The sequence below is a fragment of the Tinamus guttatus genome, unplaced genomic scaffold (genome assembly GCF_059628265.1).
Source record: "Tinamus guttatus ecotype Peru unplaced genomic scaffold, ASM5962826v1 Tinamus_guttatus_pri_ptg000592l, whole genome shotgun sequence".
Taxonomy (NCBI): domain Eukaryota; kingdom Metazoa; phylum Chordata; class Aves; order Tinamiformes; family Tinamidae; genus Tinamus; species Tinamus guttatus.
This window is the reverse complement of record NW_028289126.1, coordinates 659,930-681,950: the sequence shown is the minus strand read 5'-3', so window position 1 is coordinate 681,950 and position 22,021 is coordinate 659,930. Positions and strand designations below refer to the sequence as shown.

The 22,021-nt window shown below is 50.4% G+C and overlaps 1 protein-coding gene across 1 annotated transcript in view; it reads right to left on the bottom strand.

The window, feature by feature from the left end:
• Positions 1-21,153, bottom strand: part of SATB2 (SATB homeobox 2) — a 98,482-nt gene extending 77,329 nt beyond the window's left edge. Inside the window, exons 1-3 of the mRNA XM_088534728.1 lie at positions 21,075-21,153; positions 20,737-20,955; positions 6,958-7,134 (exon numbers count right to left, since the gene is read on the bottom strand). Coding sequence (XP_088390854.1) covers positions 6,958-7,134; positions 20,737-20,905 — 346 coding nt within the window. The 5' untranslated portion in view covers positions 20,906-20,955; positions 21,075-21,153. The remainder of the gene's footprint in view (positions 1-6,957; positions 7,135-20,736; positions 20,956-21,074) is intronic.
• Positions 21,154-22,021: the final 868 nt, after the last annotated feature.

Genomic DNA, 22,021 nt, shown 5'->3' with positions numbered 1-22,021 from the left:
TTCTTTGGAAAAATTAAATTTTATGACAGCGAGAGAAAGGACAAGACAGAAATATCTGGTGTTTTATGCTAATAAAAGCACTCCTTAACCTTAACCTCCTACACTATTCAAAGTGGTTTTGACTAGTGGGCATGAACATTTTTTAAAAGCTTAATCCACATTTCACCCTAAATGTTGCAGTTTTCCTCTCGTCTCACTCAATCCAGACCACAGAAGCACTCCAGTGACAACTCTTCTAGTTGTTTTTATGAAGGCCAATAGCAAGGGCTTTTGGCCTCTTTCTAAAAAAATATCATCACAAGCGTACACTGGGATCTGGACAATTTAGCACTGTTATTTTAGTGTCTGGAAACAACAAACAGCTTAACAGAAGCAGCTTTATATCAGCAAACCTCATAATAAAAGTATATTTGGATAAATAAAAATAAACTCTGTGATTGCACAACACCGAGCTGATCCCCTTGAGCACTTCATTAATTCAGTGCCGGGGAGGTTAGCAGAGGACGGGTTTGTGCCTTGATGCGCAACACACTCGCACCAAATCTGGAGAACCCAACAGGGACTAACCTAACCCTATGCACAAACGCGGTGTCCCGGCACTGCCGCGACCTCCCTATGAACCATTTCTAACTTGGCACAGCAGGATAAAACTCCACGGTGAGCAGTTACAGCAGACAGACCTTTAACAACTTGCTGCTAAGTTCTGCTCTGAGTGTAATGTGCAGCTGCAAAAGAACATGCCGCTTTCACTAGCAAATCCCGACTTGTTCCCGAAGGAGAACAGGAGTAGAGGGCGCTTTGGAGGCAAAGGCAGAGCGAGGCCGAGGCCCTGCCAGGACGGCGGCCGCGTCTCCCTGCCCGGCTGCCTCCCCGTGGGCGCGAACCCAAGCGGGGGCATCATTCCCACCACCGAAGCTACCGGTTTTCATGCAGTGAGTGCGGTTTTCTGGAGAGAAAACACTCACTGAGATCAACAGTTCTTTCCTCAGAGAGCAAAACAGAAATCCCACGTTTGATCCCTGGAGCGGATTTCATGTCCCTGTGAACGCACGTAAAGCACATCCGCCCAGAGCAGATCGGTCCCATTCCGCACCGGGCGTTATTTTATGTGTGGGGCTGTGTTTTGTTGATTTGGGTTCCTGCGTTCCTTGGCAATTACTTGTAAAACACCTTAAGAGGCACTGCACGAATGACTGCTCCACAATGCGCAGTTTGTATCTTATTGTAAAATATTCAGACACTCAACCCAAACAAATGGTGTCTGTAATAAAAATACTGCCATATATCTTCATTTGTACTAGAACAAATCAGTTTTATTTGTTCATTCTGTGTTTTAGTGTCATAGGTCTCTTAGAAAAGATAATTTATAATTCCTCATGCAATTAGATATGAAATTAAGCCATCTTACTCTGCTGAAGAATTTATAATAAAGAGACCAGGTTCAACCGGTTTCACTGAAAATATTTTGATAGTGTCAAAAAGACCGCATAAAAATCTTTAGTGTTTTAACAAATTAACACATGCCTTTTGGGTAAAGTACTGTACATGCTGTTAATCTTTTAATTAGGTTCTCAATTTCACATACACATTTATGGTAGGGGGGATTTTTAGTGATCAGAAAATGCAAATTCATGGTGTTGCTATGCTGCTTAAGCAGATATGTCAGGAAAAAAAGAAGAATTAGCATGCACAGCTCTGTTTAGAGGCACTGTGACAATACTGATACGTGCCTGTGACTGCAGGCCACAGAACAGCGATCCTCACTGCGGAGCAAAGGAATAAAGCTTTTACCTTGAGAAAAAGACTTGTTCCCTGTGCCCAAGCCTCAGAAAGAAAAGTTTTATGCTGGTGTATGTGTAGTTTTAGAAACAGCGATGCCTGAAACACGATGTGTGGCAGCGTTTCACAAAATGCCCGTTTGCTCACGCTAAGCGCTGCATCCTGCTAAGCAGCTCCTTCCAGGGCCTCGAGAGGATTCGGTGTCAGCTATCGCTCGCTGCTGGAGATATTCTTTTCCTCCAGCACTTGGTCGATCCTCTGTTTCGGCTCGAGGTTTCCCTGCCACGAGCCCATTTCGCAGTCGCTGCAGCCAGCGCTGGCAGGACGCGGGCCCAAGGGCGGACAAGCTGCCACGTGCCCAGCAGCCCTGGTCCGAGGGACATCCCTAGCAGGGACTTGTCGCTGTGGCCGCCAGAACCGTCTACCAGCTACCCCACATAATGATTTTTGCTAGAAAAAGGAAAAAGGCCAAAATGTGGCTACACAGCAAATATGTTATAAAAACAAAATATGAAAGCAATTTAGCCAGAGCCCGGCCTGGCACGGGCGCCCTCCTGCTCTTTAACTCTTTGCTGGCCCCAGTCGCAGCCAGGTGAAGGGGCAGGTGCCACGCAGGGGACAGCGACTACCGGCTGCTCTGGGTCTAGGCTGCTCTTGGTAGCCCGTACCAGGCTGCCCGCAGCTCGTTTTCCTGCGCTGGACAGAGGCCGGCCTCGTCCAGCCCAAACTAGCCCCATCTTTTAAACACAGTACTGCTTCGATGCCCGATTCGTGCAAGTAAAACACAATAAAATATTATTTTAAATTGAAATGACTAAACACCGTTTCCCAACTTGCCTCCCAAATGCCAGTGGTTCATGGGCTTGCGAGCTGAGCCGAGAGGTTGGGACGGGGGCCAACAACATCAGCATTTATTATAAGCTGGTCTGAGTCCCTAATTGAGTACACACAGGCCTTCTGGAGGGAGCTCCCTTTTTATTTCACCCCAAATTACTATAAGAGCTGTTGGGACAGGAAAAGAAAGAAAGAAAGAAAAAAAAAAAAAAACACCCAAACCCTGTGGCTCAATTTCCCCAGCGTTTCTTCATTAGCTTATAAAAGTGTGGAAAAAACGTGATTCGTGGAGGAGGGTGATAGGTGGAGAACTCCAGTGCGGCGCCACTGTCTCCGCGCAGAGCCTGTGGGAAGCCGGAAGGAAGGGGGAAAGGGGAGCGCGGGCTCCCCCCGGCCGCGAGCGGAGCGGAGCCGACGGGAGCAGAAAGCAGCCGCCGCCAGTGCTGAGCTGGTCAGGGCTCCCTTCGGTTACTCTCCTCTAAGCTGTTCAAACACTAATAAATTACCCATTTACTTATATTGCCCAGATGTTTGCCATCTAGAAAAATAGATTATTATTTGTAGAAGGTTTTGTTCCATCACAGGAATCCCGTAAATAATATATTGGGATCAGAAAGCCCATGCACCACATGGCGGATTTTACACACGTGAGCACAGGGAGGACGAGAGAGGAGAAAGCGCCGGCCTTGCCCGGTGCAACCCAAAAGCCAAGTTTCACTGCAGGATGCCAGCGACCTGCTCCCCCGCTGCACCTCCATGCCCTCCACGGAGGACAGGGCTGAGCAGCAATCTCAAAGCCACTGGATTTTGACCTTTTGTTTACATACACGCACATATATATAAACCTATATAAATACAACATTCTAACTCTTCTTTATATGTCATATTTTCCACGAAATTCTTCAGGGTCAATTGCAGGGTCTTCTTCAGTAGATCCTGCAAATATAAGCACCCTTAATCCCTATCCTTCACTGCCCCCCCCCCTTTTTTTTTTTAAGGGTCTTGAGCAATGTTTAGAGAAAACTTTAGGGCTTTGATTTAGAGGCTTTGAGATGCTGAGCTTGTAACACCAGTGTCTTTCAAAGGTTGTGTTCCTTAGGCACTGAAACGCCTGTTAATATAAATGGAAATAAAAATAAATCTAAAATTAAAAAAAAAAGAAAAAAAGAAAAAGGAGGAAGAGGTTTTTAACATTCCCAAATTCTGACATCTTCTCCTGGTTCCGTATTTGACTTTCATTTATAGCCATCATGAAGTTTTGTAGGTTCAACAAAGCCATGTCTGCATACAGGGGGGGAAATAAATATCCAAGCAGCAGCCAGGCTCTGTAAAATTACTGCTGTAAAATTATGTGATTTGGGTCTCTGACTCCCTCACCTGCAAAACTGCAGTGAGGAAAGCTCCAAACGGGAGCAAGGGGGGGAAAAGAGGATGGTTAAAGGCCAGCAGCTGGTGGCGAGCCGTGCGGGAGGCTGCGCAGGACGCGCCCCGCCGCAAGCGCGTTCACCGCTGCTCCGTGCCGTCCTTGGCGCCGCTCGTGGACGACTCTTGTCGGGCCGATCCACAGCGTCGCTCTCACCCTGGCCAGCTCTCACCACGCGCCATGGGGCAGAACACCCTGCTCCTCCCTGCCGCCCGTCGGGACTCCACCTGCAGCCCCAGCCCCTCTGCAAGGCGCTGGGAGAAACGGAGCGGGGAGAAGGTCCCCAAGGCCCCGAACGCCCCTGCGGCGGCTCTGCTCGCGGCAGCACGCCCTGAACCCCGAGCTGGCCCCCTCCTCACTTGCTCACGGAGGTGCAAAGGAGCCCGTGTTTCTTCTCCTCTCATCCTGTGCCAACTTCCCTCTGCTCTCACCCCTCCTCCTGCTCCCCGGCCCCTGCTCAGCCACTCGCTCGCTAGGGGTTTGCTCCCAGGAACCAGATCAGCACCAGGGGTGGGGGGAACTGTTTTCCCAACTCAAAGAGGTGACAATTATTCCACTCCATGTTACTGCTAAGCAGTATTTACAACATAAAAGCCCTGACAAGCTCACTTATCCCTGGAGGGCATGAGGACACCTCCTCACGCCGCTGCTCCACACAGTGCATTGCTCACTTCACTATCTTGGAAAATGAACCTGAGGATCTTCGGCTTCTCATGTGGATGCTGTAACTCAGCTGATGGTAAGGCATAAAAGAGAACTAAGTGACTCTTTATCACTGTATATTGATAAATAAAATCGACGCTAAGCATTAGAACACAAGCTGACTTCTCCTATCACCAGGAAAAACAAAGCAAATAGCTTTATTTTCCTCTTCTTAAAATAAGTAAACTGCACCTAAATAAATCCTTATATCAACAATTTACCGGCAGGCTTTTATCAACCCTGAGTAACAGATTATAGCCCAGTATTTGATAAATCATCCCGGGAGCCTGAGCAGTCTCAGGGCTCTGTCAGCAGGGAGCTTTCAGGCAGCCCGCAGTCCCCGAGCAGGCTGCACTCACCAGCTCCAGCTCCAAACCCGCCGTCCCCACAGCACTGCCAGGAGGAACAAAAGAGCCCTGGTGTCCTAAATAAATGGGAACCTAAATAAATGGACCAAGCAAGAGATTTGGTAGTTGACAGATCTTGAAACTATTTTCTGTTTTTTCTAAACTATTTTCTAGTGTAAAGCAATTGCTGCCTTAAGGAGAAAAATGCCAGTCTTTTATTCTAAGTAATTAAACAAATAGAGATTCATCTTCTATTTCCTTGAGAAACACATGGAGCGATAGATTGGTATCCGAACCTGCCTTTTTGTAGTCTGCAGTTCAAAAACAGGGTGGCAGTTTCCTCCCTGCACAGTGACTAACCCCCTGCATGAGTCAATCTGTCTCTCCTCCTCGGTATTCCCGCAAGGCAGAGCTGCTGCAGGAGCGGGAGGCTCCCCCGCGAGCAGCTCAGCCCGCGCGGGTCGCTGCTCCTCGGAGCCGCTCTTGCGAAGCCCGTTGCCCTTCGCCGGTGCCAAGAAGCAAATCTTGGCCACCTAGAGCAGCCTGTTCCACATGTTGGCTCACACGGCGTTGAGCAGCCGTGTTAACGGAGATGGATAGCGCTGTCAAACAGGAAGCTGGCTCACCAGGAGGGAGGCAGCCCGATACGCTGACCTTCTACATTCCGAAAAAAGTGTCCCTAAAACAGCACGAAATGCTGTGTATTAAAAATAAAACTACCTTCTCGCCTTGCTTTTATTACCCTGTTTTGCAACTAAACACATTGGAGTTGAGCATGAATTTTGTCTGTACCGGGCTCCCGAGCCTCTCTCCAGAGCAGAGGCTGGCAGAGGAAATGAATCATTATCACCCCATTTGGGAAGAAGTTTGTACAAAAAGCCCTGCACTATTAACCACTGCCTAGATGTCCTGGATTCAACTTTACTGCTGCTCCCCTTTCATTGTGACTTGTTTCCATGAACATGAAATAACTCAAGGCAGCAGGTAAAATCCAACCCCCCAAGCAGAGCCACTGTTAAACTGCTCAAAAACTGCACCACTTCTATTGATGATATAGAAATGAAACTGAAAGTTATGGACTTCTCATCCAAAATGAAATAATCTGCTCAGTGTAAGAAATTCTCTTGAAATGTAGTTTGTTACAGAAAAATTTCTCCCACCCCTCCCCTTCTTGCCTTTAGGGCTTTTTTTTTCCTAGCTGGTAGTTTCAACACAGAGAGGAAAACTATGGGTTTTTTTTAAGTTTTCCCTGCTGCTGGAGAGTTGCCTCCAAGCACAAGGCACCGCAGAGTCCACAAAAGGCTTTGCAGCAACATATTAGGAAAGTCAGACCACAGATATCAGCCTGCACTTTAAGCATTCAAACTAAATTTATATTCAAGTATTTATATGCACATATATGAGAATGCATGTAATATGTATATAGAGAAGGCTTGTATGTGCATACTCTTGCTATAAAATGGTATATTTTATACACAGAAAGACCGTAATCCGCACGGAAAGGCTACTCAATATGGCCCTGTTGCAAGAAGAAACACCAGGTACTCCCTAGCTGAACATCTGGAGCTTCCATCGGGCTCTCCTGCGATGACTCTGCGAGGCCGTAGCTGCCTTGTGATACAGGACAAACGTGCCCTGCATTTGCTGGCTGATCGCTGCCACCGTATCTCGCACCCGAGTGAGACCCAGCTAACGCCGGTCAGGCGGGCTGGCACGGCTGGGGCCGTGGGCTGCCCAGTTTAAGCAATCGCTACAACGGAGCTAACCGCTTCCCGGACTTGCCACCCACTTCCTCGCTTTGTCCTTGCACGGCACAACCTCGGGGGCTCTCCTCTGCGAGCAGAGGAGAGGGACAAGAACGTTATCGAGTACCTTGTGCCTGAGCTGCAGAACTGTGGGAATACCCCAGAGCCAGGAGCGCTGTCTCCACCAGCTGGCTAAAGAGCACATCTTTGCGAACCAGAACGAACTCAGCATGCTCTTCTCGATTATCGTAGTCAAGAGAGGCATCTGACTGCTCCACCACACAAAAGACGGGAATCATCAAACCTAGATGAGAAAAAGATTCAGAAAAGAAAACATCGGTCAGGAAAGAAAGGAACAAGAAGTGTGTCATACATCTCTGATTACAGTTGCAAATTAAAACACCTCCTAGAAGGCTTGGTTTCGTGGAGATCTGCCTTTCTTCCCTGTGGGATAGCTTTTGTTTTCTTTCCAAGGGAAATACTGAAGTCTCATCACTTGACTCATTTAAAAACCACACTAATAGCTCCAGAGAATAGAGTTCAGGGACAAATCACAGTCAGCAGGAGGACGAACTACATTTCCTAGTAAGACCTTTTCAACATTTCCAAAGTTTCCTACCATTCCACTAACCATCCCATTCCTCCAGGTCGGTGTTTCCAAAAACCGGACACACGCAAACACGCCAAGGAGGGTCTGGTGCAGGGGCAGCTGAGGGCCCCGCTGGCCAGGGAGGCTGGGGTCGCTCTCCCGCGCACGCGTCCCCCCTCGCCAAGCCCCCATCGTCTCCAGCAAGCGAAATTCATTAATTGCTTGCATACCATTGGTTAGCCCCTAGACATGCCAGGGAATACGGGGGGCAAAGTCAAAGCTCAGTGTAAAGCTTTCCCACGTGCACTGTCTAGGGCTGGTAATACTGCCAGAAAGCCTTACTTCGCACCCCTGCTCTTTGAAATTAAATATCATCAGTTCTAAAGGTAATAACTACAAAGAACAACAGAGTAAACTTACGTAACGCTACACACAAATCACTACATTCCTGGATTGGGCACTTCTTTATGGGAAAAAAAATGGAAAAAAAAAAAAACACACCAAATACGTTTCAGTTCTCTTTCTGTTCAAAGTCTATTAACTAACCTGTAGATTTTCTACTACCAGCAGCTTCCACACCTAGGAGGAAACGGGTCCCTGTCCCTTCAGAGGAGGCATGTGCCCTGGGACAGCAGCAGGAACACCAGCAGTAGCTGCCCAGGGACTTGGATCCTCCTCTCTTGGGTCTGCAGGGACCGGATTTACCCAGAAACTCCCTGCGAGACACAGAGCTGTCCGCGGCGCGGCGACCGGCTCCAGCGCCGCGGGCAAGCGCCGCCTAAGTAAGTTACGGCATCGTGTTGATGCTGCTCCCGTTTCCTCTTTGATTCTGGGCTAAACTGATGCATTTTGCAAGTTCAGGCAACCCGTTTCTAATACCCTCAGGTCTATGTGGTGAAAGAAAAATCTCTGGGTGCTTTCCTGGAAAGACAGTGTGAAGCTGCTCCTATTCTCACTGAAGTCAGTGACAAAATCCCTATCCTCTTCCAAGATTAAAAAAAAAAAAAAAAAAAAAAAAAAAAAAGCCCTGTTTGACCATAAACCACTTAACCGGCTAAAAGGAAACGTACCCTCCTACGTGACAAACCCCTGCTGCCCACTGTCCCACTTGTCACCGCGCTTTCACAGGACTGTTATCACCTCAGCAAGAGGCGAAGCCCAAATGCCGGCGCTGCCCCTGGTTGTGCGAAGCACCTCTTGGTAAGGCAGCGCGTGTGGGGGGATGCAAGCAGCTGGCAGGGGTGCCCCAGCCTCCCCGGCCCCGCTGCCGGATGCTTCTCCTGCGATCCAGCTGCCTCCCTGCCTCCTCAACGCGCTGCTGGCACGGAGGACGCGCAGGACCTGCCCGCCATGACTTTCCACGTGGTCCCTTCCCGCTGGTGGGGCCTCTGCTCCAAAGTTTTTGCAAGACCATCTCTGAGCCCAGTGACCCAGCGCAGGTGACGATAAGCTGCTATTAGTGCCTTAAAAACAGAGAGCAAAGGGCACGTTACAACATCTGCCATCGCTAACACACCGAAGTGCCTCTCGCTGCAGCTTCTGGAATCGCAGTACCAAACCTGCCTCGCCACAAACACAGCGCAACTTCTTCACAACAAAGGCTCACTCCTTCGTCCTCTGCTTCACATCAGAGAGGGCAAAGCTGTAATTTATCTAACAGATTTATTACCTCTGACCTCTCTCTTTCGTGACGTTACCTGAAAATTAGCTGGATTCTTTCTGTACATTGCCGGAGCGGCAGCGCACGCACACCGTCCCCAGGCTCTTCCTCCTCATGGCCGGGCGCCTCCAGGATGCTTTCACCCCGTGCGGGGAGCACCTTTGCCAGCGTGAGGGGAACACGAGACAAGATCCCCACAAAGCTTTGGGGAGAACACGCAACCCCCTCATGTTCCAAGGTTTTGTGAACACAATTTTACTGCTGAGACTCTTCTGAGGTGCAGAGAAAATAAGGAAAAGTTACATAGATACTTGAGAAACCCGTGTCCAAACACACATTTCCCCTCCTTGCCCAGACCCCTCTACAGCTATGTTCTGCCAGGGAACAAGTCCTTCCTGGAAACAAGAGGAAAAGGCAACGAGCAGTTCACTCGGGAAAGGAAACCCCGTCCTCTCCTCTGCCCAAAGCACTCAAAACCGTGAAGCCAATTAGAAGAATTATCAAACTCAAGCGATGCTGCTCCCCGGACAATGTTTTTGGCCCAGATTTACAAATAGAATCCGCAAACTTCTAACCACCAGCTAGAAGGAGAAGAGAAGGCAGATATTCAGGGAGTCCCACGCTGTTCCTCTTGCTCATCTTCCAAAGACGCTTTGCCCATAGCAATGCTGCAAAGCACGTCACTAATCCCAAACTGTCAGCACTGGACTTCTTGCACTACCCCTTCCCCATCAGCACCATGGACGCGGCACCGAGGACCGCGAGCGAAGGGACGCGGAGAGCCGAGGAAGGAGGAAGGCAGCGGCGCAGCCACCCGCCTCTACAGCCCATTAAACAGGGAGCACGGCTGGTTTGTCCTAGGAAGCGTAGCGTGAGGACCCGCTGGCGACCGGAGGCACCGGTAACATTTGTGTCTTCCTAGATTAAAATCTCTTTCCATCAGCACAAGTTTTGAGCCCCGTCTAGGTGTTATTTAATTTAATCTAATTTGAACAATTTCCAAACATCAGCTTGATTAATTTCAACAGCACGGTGTTGTGGAAAGATTTACTGTACAGGGGTTGTCTAGCAGGGAATTAATAAAGGAGCCAGTTCTTAGCCGTGAGTAACATGAGGCTTTAAGACTTCCCGGATTTCTAGTGGGAATACTTCAGAGCACAAGCATGTTTTCTTCTGGGAGTGAAATCCACCAAAATTATTAAAAACTGAGATCAAATGGTGGTGTCAAACCCAAAGGAAATCATTCTGGAGTGATTTTTATCAAACGAAGAAAGGGAAAAATAAAGTTTGCGTTGCTGCTGCTGTGCTCTGGGATGTTTGTTGTGTTGCGTTCTGCAGAGCGCACAAACACACACAGACCCTCGCTTTCTCTCTGCTGAGCTTAAGCAGACTGATTTGCTGCTTAGCTCTCTTCTCCTTTCTGTTAAAGGCACGTGAAAACTGAAGCTGAATTGAGAAAGCTGCTTTAAAAGAGATCGAGCAATGTCCGCTCGGCACAGGAGAGCTTAGCCAGCTCTCCCCGTGCCTTACACCTCCAAGGGAAAAGGCCGAAAACGCTGAACTTGGGCCACTCTCGATCCTTCAGCAACACCCGAACTTCTCCATCAAAGCCACCCAGCCCCTATCCCAGTGCTACCCGAGTCCATCACATCCCCCCGGAGAGCAGAACGCCAACAGCAGCAGCAAACAAGCGGAGCTTCGGGAGGCGGCTGCAGGGCCACGTCCTTCCGCAGCCACTGCCAGGCTGCCCGTAACTCTCGGAGAGAATTAACCAGCACAGGGTATAAGCTCTTGGCACGTAACCTGTTTACAGTAAACGCCTGCTGCAGGGAAAGGGGCTGCACTGCAGCCGTTTACCTACAAGCAGCAGCTCATCCCAGTCTCGCTACGAGGCTGCAGGTTCCCTCGCGTCTGTGCCGGGACGGCGTGGTGGGGTGTCACCTACCGCCGTGCCGAAAAAGCTGTAAGCACACCCTGAGAGGAGGCCTGCAAAAGACAGGCAACCCTATCGGCATCACCACAACTGCAGGCTTATCCCCTCCAAAAAAAGAAAAAAAAAAAAAAAAAAAAAGTAATTGGAGCAGAAAAAAAAGGTTTTGTTTAAAAATAAGAACCTTACTCTCTGCCAACCCATAGGTCTCCAGCTTGTTGCAGACAAAATGCAAGATATCTGATTTTGCACACAGGCAGCACTGTGATGCTGTTAAACCCCTTCTCTTCGAGGCTTTATAAGCCTGTTGCAAATTATGTGTTCCAGGATGCAATTTGGTAAAGAAGGTCTTGGGCCACAGATGATTTTAATACAATGTTTGCCAAAGAAATAAACAAAAAAAGTCATGTTAAGTAATATTACTTTCTTAGGAGGACCAGAGGAAATAAAGTAAGGACAATACCTTTCTCCTCCTCCTCAGCTATTTTTTCTGGCTCTAAATATTCAATAAATCTGTAGGCAGGAAATGCGTTTCTATGTATTATATTTTAGCCAATGGTGAATGCAAACCACAAGATATTATTTACATCCTTCTTCAGCTTCCAGACCTTTCTGTGGCTTCAATTTCCCAACCATCACCACTCTCCCAGAGCTCAGGAAATTTTATAAAGAAGTCACCACGGTCCCTGCAGATGTCCCTGCTCCTGGCAGCCACCTAGCCCTGGATCCTGCTCCGGTGTGAAATACAGCTTCCCCTTCCACAGGAAACACTCTGGGCCGCCAGCCCACCCCAAAACTTATTAGCAACTTTGCAATTTCATTTGATAAGACTCGAGTTTCTCAAAACGCCACACAGAATTCAGCAGAGAGAAGCGTGGAGGCCTCCAGCCCTGGGGAGCAGCACCCCAAGGGGGCAGCCCTAAGGGCACCTTTCCCAAGGGAAGCAGCTGAGTTATTGCAACTTGCTCCCCAGCTGAAAAAAGGAAGAAAAAACGCCCCACAGCAGCACTTTGCAATATGAACTAATGGAAAATACAAAGCCAGTGAAAGAAACCCTTTCCAATTAGATTGGTATTTAGAAAAAAATTTAAAAGTCATCTTAAGCCATTAATTTCCTATAAGTTCTAGCTCTTGGTTTCAGGGACTTAAAAACAAGTTGAGGGGGTGGGAGGGTTTCTGCTTCGGGGCTTGCTTTTCACTGCAAAACAAAACCTGCCGGAGGGGCCAAGGCTCCCTGTGCCAAATGCCCCTCAGGGCTGATTTTAATGCCCACCGTTTTAAAGCGCTGAAACCTGGCACGTTGTCAAGGGCGCCGCTTGGCCTCGCTGCCCCACGGCCCCTCCGCGCTGGCTGCTTTAGCTGAGCACGCGTGGGAGCTGCAGCGCGGCAGAGGCGGCTACGGGCACCAGGGTGGCGTCCTGCGAGGTAGGAGCAACCCTATCGGACGGCCTCAGGGTAACGCGATGAAACTCGGCAGCTATGGACAGAGCCCTTCACTCTGTTGCACTTCCAGCAAGGGTTCAGCTGCTTTTAGGGCAGTAAAATGTGAAACAGGCCGTACTTTTCTGGCGTAAAGGGGCCACAGAATCTTCTTCCCATCTTCAGGAAGAAATGGATGGAGGCGAGAAGCCACCGCCAAGAGGAGGAGCCATCTGCTCGCTCTCTTCTCTAGAAAGTGCCAGGAACACATGCCAGGGCTTGGCCTAACAAGGGCAGCCCCCTGCAGAGTGGGTGCTCGGCCTGGGAAGGCAGGAGGTCCCTGTGGGAAGGGGAGTGGGGAGGTCCCGCCACGCAGCCGGAGAGGGGGCCGCGGCAGCGGCGGGAAGGGCCCGGCCGGGCAGCGCTCCTGCGCGGGGCGGCCCCGCAGGGCACGCGGCTTTGGCCAGCGCCGAACGCACGCGCTCGCTCGGAGGCGCTGGCCAAAGGAGGCAGATTACAGCTGCTCTCCAGAAGCTGAACCAGCTCCCGGATGCCATTCCAAAAGCTGATTTATAAAGCTGTCCGGCACGCGGCCGGAGCCAAGGCTTCTGCAGGGAAGATGGCGCTTTCCACAAGTCGCTCGGCTGAGCGGCCTGCTCGCGGCTCTAGCGGAGCTGCAGGGCCGGGTTCCCCTCGGCCTTGGCCCTGTCCCAAGGGCAGCACGGCCTGCGGTGCTGCCCAGCACAGAGCCCCCCGCACGCAACGTTTCGGTCGGAAACCCAGGGTGGCGGCACAGACGACGGTCACAGAAGAGCGTGTCCCAGGCACCAGTGGTCTGAGAGACTGAGCACTTGCACTGATACACAGTCCACAGGTTGAGAGAGGGAAAAACTGGCAGAAAGCAAGGAGAGGACTTGCCGCAGCATAGCGCAGCACTTTATCGTGGAAGAAGCAAGAAGTCTTCCTTAGGGCTGCCCGCCCGGGCACGGGGCTGGGGATGCCCCAACGGGACGCGGCCCGTGCAACCTGCTCTCGGTGACCCTGCTGAAGCCAGGGGCACCCCGAGGCCCTCGCCCGTGCCGCAGGTCAGCGCCACCAGACTCACAGAACAAGGAGGGCTCAAGCCCGCGGCAGAAACGGTGCCGTCGCTATCGAGGCGAGCGCCAGCTCTCCGAGCCCTGCTGCTTTCACCGCGCCTTCGCTCCGAGCGGCCCCTGCCAAGTCTGCACCGTGCAGCTTTGAGCTGAAGCGACACACACACACACTAAAAGCCCACACTTCTGTTACTCTGCATTTTCTCCGAGCCTAAAAATTGGTAGAGTGTATGACAGGTCCACCTCATTTTTCTTAATGATGTTTTTATTATTCTTTCACTCAATTAAAGCAGAAATGGATATTGCATCTTCTGACTGTATAATTGTTATTGTAATCTGTTTTCGATCACTGCTTGGGAAATGGGTCCAAAACAACATAAACTATCCACAGCCTCAGAATACAAGTCATTTTCTTTTACTACGATACTTAAAGAGACATCTATCATGTTGCTCTGCTAGCACGTTCGTATTATGGCAACAAAAGTTATTTGAAAGTTGGGAAAAGACATTATGAAAAGCACCTTTTACTCCAAAGTATTGTATAACTCATAATTTATAACTGCGTTTCTTAATAAGCATTCGAAAAATAAGGCTGGAAACTGTGCACATCTAATTTTAATATATAAATAATGAAAACACATATAAACCAAAATATGCTCAAAATATGAATTTATATTACTCTGGATAAATAGTCTGGTTATAGTTTTGGAAATGACGTGCTTCATTTCCAATATATGCCCGTCAGCTAAATTTATGACAAAACATTCTCCGTGAGTTTAGATTACTAAAATGGTGTTTTATTTAAGTTTCCTCACTAATCTGAAGTTTCAGTCCAAATATAGACGAAGCCAGCAACTTCTGGAGAGCGAAGTGTAGGCGATGCACAAGCAAAGTCAGAGTAATCCAGTGACTTCTCAACATTATACAAATATAAATAGAACATCTTTAAAAAGACTTTTTTTTAAAAAAGAGCAAGAGAAAGGAAGAGAAAGAAAGCAACCTCATGGCTGTAGACAGGCATACAAACCATGCTGCTGAGGCAAGAAAATGCCCTCAACATTTCTTGCCAACTTTTGTACTTTTAAAAAGGTTTCCTATTCACACTTACCGTTGCATCTCAGAGCTTGCCTTTACGGAAAAAACAAGGCGCGTAATCAAGGGGGAGACATTTCTGCACACTCCGCAAAGGCGGTAGGTGTGCAGTTATCACCCGAGGTGCCTCGGCCTTGTATAAAACGCAGCCTGGCAGGTTGTTCCTAAGCTCTTTCTGAGCCCTCTTCCCTCGCTGGCTTTGCTGCTAATGCCTCGGGGCTGCACTCGGACTGTCTCCTGCTGCGCTCGTCACCGACACGGGGACACGCTCAAAGCAAACCGAGTGATCAGGCTGCAGCTACGAGCCAGGCATCTCCCACTCGCCTCGTTTTCCAAGCTTTCTGTTCCCTTAGAAATTGCATAAAGCTGATGACAGTCCTACCTTTCCCTAACATCTCTGCATACGGCTGCGACGACCATCAGCACTTAACAGGAAACGTAAAATCTCTCTTGAATTCAGACACGCGACCTCTCCGCTCGCACCCAGAGCGAGGCGACGCAGTGCCCGTGTTCAGCCTTCTACGCGGACCTCTCCATTCCTCGTGCAGCCTCGCTCCAAGCAGAAAAGCTTCCTGCAAGATTTTATATGTCTTCATATATTAGCAACACCAGTGTTTGCATCTACCTTTAAAATCAGAGTAAGATTGCACCTAAGAACAGAAGAAAAGGGAGGAAATACCCCTTCAAATATTACTCGCAAGGATTTCAAAACAGCAGCAGCACCAAATATAAATATATTGCCAGTAGACAAATGCTGACCCCTTCGCCTATTTGTGAACAGGATTAATTTTGCTTTGATGAATGCACTTAAGCTAACGCCTTTAAATCTTTGGGGGATTCTACCAAGGCTCCTGGAGGTACTTAAAAGGAGAAAATAAAATAAAATCATTACAATACTAGTTTCTGCTAAAAGAAATTCTTTGTAGTAGGAAATACAATTGAGATTACAAATACAAAAGAGATTAAATATTTTCCCCTTGTTAATACTTGGATCAATGCGAATTGAGGCAAGAGACCAAGGACACGTAGGAGCTGCTACGAATGCAACGGACGCCTTGGTACGGAGAAGTTTCACAAAAATAAGAAAAAGCAACTGCATTTGGCGAGCTGCCGCGGCCCCGGCCTCTCGGCTCTTCCGAACGGCACCAGCGAACGCCGCGCGGGCCTCGTGTGCCGCTCGCACGCCAGCGTCGCCGCTCGGCGAGCGCGGGGGGATGCGGTGCCGAGCGGCTCCGCACAGCAGGCGCCCGGCGCGGCCGCCCCGCCACAACCCGGCCCTGCCAGCGCCTCACAAAACCGGGCCCTTCCCGAAAGCACGGCGATACTTACGGGTTTCACTGCACTGCCATGGAAGGCGGTGGCCAAAGGGCTCAAAACACTGCGAAATGCGGGGTGGGAAACAATCTTGCCAAGCTTTACCAATTTTCAGTTATTTCAAAGGTTGAAAAGGAGATTTCAGAGGGGGTGGGAGGGTGCTCAGTCACCAAAATAGGAGCTTTCCTTAGCTGGTTACACAGGTGTTTTCCAAGTTTCAATATACGACTGCAGTAAAACAGCCTTCATGTGAGAACACTGTGCCTGTCACTTTGGATCACCAGCTTCCGTGTCAGGGCGAGTGCAAAACCCTCATCGGTCCAAGCACTTCAGCTCCAAAACTACTGCAGCCCTCTTATCACCCATTCACCGAGACAACCCTAAGAAAAGCAGCAATAAATGTAGGAAACTTCAAAAATAAATATTCAGAGTGGTCTCTGTCAACAGCATTCAGGTCAAAAAGCACGTTTTCCAGGAATCTCAAGGTGACTGATGCCATCTGAGAAGCCGTGCTACAACCTAGACACTTTATGTACGAGAGTCGCGCGCTGGCCTGACAGCTGTTACAAGTCCCTGTGCTAGTCCTCTTCTGCTTTCAACTCTGGATAAAACATTCAGCACAGCAAAATAAGTCAAGCAGAATATCCAAGTGCCCTGAAATTGGTATTTAGGAAAGAAATGCTTATATCTCAGCTTTAAGCATGCATGCATAACAATAAAAAATAAATACTGCTTTCCTTCCTTAGATGATGTTTGAATTCTTCATCTAAATCCCAGGCAAGAAAGACGGGGCTATTTACTTTCTCGAAAGCAGGTTTCCTCTCTGGCATCTTTACAGGTTTTAATACGATTTTGCCATTTTATTTGGGCACAAAAACAACTGTGGGGAGTCGCTGACAGAATAGCCCTAACGGGAACTCTCAAATAACCACCAATGATCAACAGCAACTCTGCTCCAATCTGCCCAAGGAAACTAAAAAAAAAAAAAAAACGGCAGGACCCAATTTATACAGGGAAAAAAAAAAAACAAAACAATTAACATTGATTTTTTTTCAAAGATTTTGGCTTCTTCCTCTTTCCTTCGGTTTACGATGGGTAGAACAGCATCTAGTAACTGTCGTGGCCGCGGGCACGGGGTGGAGGAGGAAGCAGGAGGTGACTAAATACTGAGGAACTGTTGCGGGGGAAAATAAAATAAAATCTTATTACAGCTAATCTTAAATCCTGAATTCAAAATTGCCAGTGGCTTTTTGCAGATGCAACTTAGAGTTCCAAAATTACTCTAAACATCAAATTATGCGTAGGTCACCGAATGGGTGGATACCCTATATTCTCTTTAATGCCTACGTTCAATTGCATATATATTGTAACCAACTGTGTCTTTATTTTAATAACAGGCCAAGCTCTGAAAACACATCAAGAAAGGCTATTTTTCTACCTCAGCAAAAACACCGATGATACGCTACATGACCCTCCAGGGTGACTGCTCTGTTTATTCTGTTTACGTGACATAAACCCATTGGAAAAGGAAGAAAAAAAAATCAGCAAAACAAAAAAAGCACGGAAACTTATTTTTAACCATCAGTCATGGAAAAGAAATCAGCGCCCTGCCCTTCTCACTGCTCGAGCAAGATTAAAGGTCTCCTCCTCACTAGGTATCAGAAAAGCAAAAAAATCCAAGAATTTACCTTTCCCTGCGAGCACTGGTGAGTTCTAGGAGAATGAGAGGCAGCAGTTCCTGCCTGTTGTGCAGCAGCCCGGGCACAGCCCGCGCGGGCGCCCCGCCGGGACGCGCGGCCGCCGCAGCGGGGCTCCCCGCGCCGGCGCCGCTCCTCGCGCCTCGCCCGCCGCTTCCACGCGGAGCGGCGGATCCGCTGCAGCCCGCTTCCCTCTTCCCCACTACGGGCACGTTGAACGCTCGAAAACGGTACGGGGGGCAGCAAAACCCTTGACCTGCCAGTTTGCTCTTCTATTAATATTTTGTAACGCAAATCGCACGTTTTAGCAGCAAACGCCCATGAATTTCATGCCATCAGACTGGTTTGATCTCATCCAAGTGAGAAATTTCACGCGTTTGCTCCCTCACCGATCTCCGCGCACGCTATTTTGCTGCATTTCAGCTCTACATTTCTAGCCCAGCAAAACCAAACTTCACAGCATTTTAAGTGTCCCAAGTGCCCCTATGCGACTTATTTCCTGTGTCCTCCCAAACACACACATACACATAGATGCACAGACAGGTCTGTGAGTTTTAATCAACAATTTCTTGAATATAAGTTTCCTAGCCATTAATCATCCCCCCTCCCCTGCTTTTTTATCCTTATGGAGTGAATTACTAACTGCGAGGAGACGCCAATTCTAGTAAGTGAATGTTACCCAACAGGGATATAAAGCTGTCAACACCACAGTGCTCTTGCTTGCTCTAAACTCTCTCCCAGGCTTCGTATGTTTTTTAAAGAGATATTAGCTGCCTTTTTCTCTTTTTTTTTTCCCCTCCCAGGGACCTTCCATAAAACCTGCCACCATGGAACACGCGAGCGCTCGCGCTTTATTAAATACTGTTTCCGAGCAGGCTGTGCAGAGACCTGCCGAAACGCTTCAGAAAGCACCGGGCTGGTGGCAGCAAAGCCGAGCCGGATTCTAACACGTCGCACCGATGCTGGCAGCGCTGCAAACAGCACCACGACGCTAAATCCTCCATCAAATGCAACCTTTAAGACCCCTTCTATCTGCTTCTGTGACCTTCCCTGTTTTATTAGGGCTGCTGCAAGGGCCCTCTGAATTAAGCATATGCGGCTTAAAACCAAAATAAAAAAAAGAAAAGGTGAGGGGGGGGAGTCATAAGACAAAATTTCTCATGAGAACAACTGATTTTGTCTGCATCACAAAGGCTTATGATAATACATTTTTTTGCTCATAAATCTATAGAGAAGGCTAAAAACATCTGCATCACTATAAATTCTCCAAGAAATAGAGAAAAATCACTGCAGCCAACACTGCGATTGTACAAGTTGTTACTAGAGGTCCTCCCTCAGCCTGCACCAGGCCTCGGCTGCTCCAGACCCTCTTGCCCAACCACGACCAAAATGAAATTAAAAGAAAAAAAAAGTAATTAACAAAAAATAATATATTGTTGTCTTTAGTTTCAAATCTTTAGATAAACCTCAGAGAATTAAAAAAAAAAAGTCATAACCAAATGGTTCCTAGTAAAGCACTTCATTTTTGTCACAAATTAAACTCACATTCTAGAAATATTAGCACTTCTTTTAGGCTTACAAATAAGTATCAATTCCAAGACCGCCAGCTAACGTCCCAGATGTTACTTCGCCACTGTCTTTCAGCAGTCTCCTTTTCATCAAGTACTATGAACAGCACTGGAAGAGTCTTTATTAATATTTAACTGAAAAGAACATTTATGCTAATTTGCAACACAGCAAAAGTATTTCCACACACATTTACAGATGCCTTTCACAGTTTATGTGAAAAAAAAAATAGCTGCAAACACACGAATGCCTAGAAATACCCCGAAAAAGCCCGACTCGCAACGAGGAAAAGATCACTTGGTCACACAGGTTCTGAAACATTCAACTTTAAAAAGAGCAGAGGAAAAACTATCTGGAAATTAGCTATGTTGATTTATCCTGAGAGCATTTCCAGGAGGGGAAAAAAATGAAATCAATTTTAAACAGCACCATTATCTTATTAAAAGAATCCGCCCTAACCAATTTAGTATTGAGTATTGCAGAACTTAGATAAATATTCAGACCCGAATAATTCCTTTCTTGCTTTCAGTATCAATAGGGGTAATGAATAAACTTTATTATGAGGAGCCTAAAACTAGAGAGACCCGGAGTGTTTTAAGAAAAGAGGCTCCGGCTGTGCCGGTGCCCCCCGTTTTCCCGGTGGCCCGCGGGACCTGCCGGCACCGGGATGGCCGCGGCTGCAGCGGAGCCGGCGCCTCCAGCCCCGGCCCTTCCTCGGGCACCGCGCGCGCGGCCCTCGCTGGAACGGCACCCGAACGGCGCCTTTGAGCGCTTGCTATGGACGTAGCGAATAGTTTTTACAATTACAACATATATTATTTTTTCCTGTTAATTTATAAATGGAATAAGACTCAGTGCCTTGCAGTGCAACGCTCTTTAAAAAGAGAAAAATAAAAAGAAACAAGCGAACAAAAAAAACCCACAACACAGTCACCCCCTCCGCCCAAAAAAATAAAAACAGGAAAGACTATGAGATCTCTTACCCTTCATTAGGTAAATAAATGAATCCTACGTTTTAAAAATAAATCGAACAAAATCTGCAGACCCCTAGCAAACTTCAGCAATTAGGAAGCCTATTGAGCCCAGCAGCTCTAAAACACGCACCTAATGGTAAAATCGCTAAATAAACCTCACGTAAGGGAGGGTCATGTGACGGCCGTATCAAAGTATCTGCTGAAATGCCATTTACGCGAACTCTTTGTGCACCAACAGCCGCATCCGCGCGGCACCGCATCTGTGGCCGCACGCGCGGGAGCTGCTCCCGCGCGGAGCCGGCGCTGCCCCGAGCCGCGACGGCTCCCGGGCGTGAGGGCAGCGCGGGCAACTGAAGGCACCGAAAAGTTCCGCTGCTCGGCAGTAAAATAATAATAATAATAATAATAATAATAATAATAATAATAATAATAATAATAATGGAAACGGGCAGCCCCGTGTCCCCGCGGCTTCTCTCGCTCCCTTGAGGCGCGGAGCTCCGAGGCGAAGCTCCGAGCCCCGGCCGCGTCCCGCCGCCTCGCCGGCCGCGCGCCCCGCGCCGCGCCACGTTACCTCCCACGGGCTTGGTGACGGCGCCGTTGGGCCTCCCGCGCGTGCCCATGGGGCTGCCGTTCTGCTCCAGCCGGGCCGCCTTGGCGGGCGGCGGGCCCTTCACGTCGGGGCTGCCGCTGCCTCGCTCGGGGCTGTCCCGCACGCAGGGGCTCTCGCTCCTCCGCTCCATGCCGGGCGACGCGGCTCCCGCTGGCGGCTCGCGCTGCGCGGAGCAGGGACCTGCGGGAGAGCAACACGGCGCCTCAGCCGCGCTGCCGCGGCGCCCCCCGCCCGCTCCCCGCCGCGGGGCACGGGCCGCCGGGCGGGCCGGGCTCGGTGCCGGCGGCCGCCCTACTTACTGCTCAGGGTGCGCGGGCGGGCTGGCTGAGGGGCGCTCTGCCCATGGAGCACGAGTAGAGAATCCAGGGTGGAAAGTTTCCTCGCTGCTCCCGGGGCGGCGGCGGAGGCGGCGCGGGCGGCGGGGCGCGGGGCGCCGCTCCTCAGTGGCGCCGAGGCAGCCGCGCAGCGCCGCGCGCCGCCGCGGGCTCCGGAGCGCGTGTGCGCGCGCCTCGCCGCCCGGCCGCCTGTGTGCGCCGCGCGCCCGTCCCGCCGCGGAGCATCCCCGCCGCCGCCGCCCCGCCCGCCCGCCCCGCCGCCGACAGCCCTCCCCCGGCCCGCCCCCCCGCCAAAACGGCGGCCCGCGCCCGGCGCGGGAGCGGGATCGGGCGCGCGCGGCGCCGCCGCCGCCCCCACCTGGCAGCCGCGCCGCGAGCGGCCCCCCGCGACGCGGAGCCGCGGGGATGGTGCGCGGGGAGAGCGGGGCCGCGGAGCCCCGGCCCCGCCGCTGCCGCCGCCGTCACTTTGGCGGCGCGGCCCAGGGAGGGCCCGGCCGCGGCGCAGTCCGGGCAGCCCCGGCTACTTGATGCCGGTGCTGCCGGAGGAGCCAGGAGCGGCGCGGCGGGACGGGGCCGCGGCGGCTGCCGGCGGCCTCCCCGCAGGGTGCAAGGTGCAGCCGCGTCCGGCGCCGCCGCCTCCCGCCCCGCGGCCGCGCCGGGAGCGGGGCCCGCAGCGCCCCCTGCCCGCCCCGGGGCCGCCGCCGCCGCCGCCACCTCCTCCATCCCCGCCGCGGCCGCCGTCCTCCGTGCCCGCCCGGGACCGGCCTCCCGGCGGCGGCGGCGCCGTTAAGGTGGCGCGGGGAGATGGCGGCGACGACTCCCAGGCCACGCTGCTCCCCCCAGCCCCGCGCGCGCCCCTCCACCCCCCGCCCGCCACGCTGCCGGGCGCCCTTAAGGGCTCCGCGTTTACG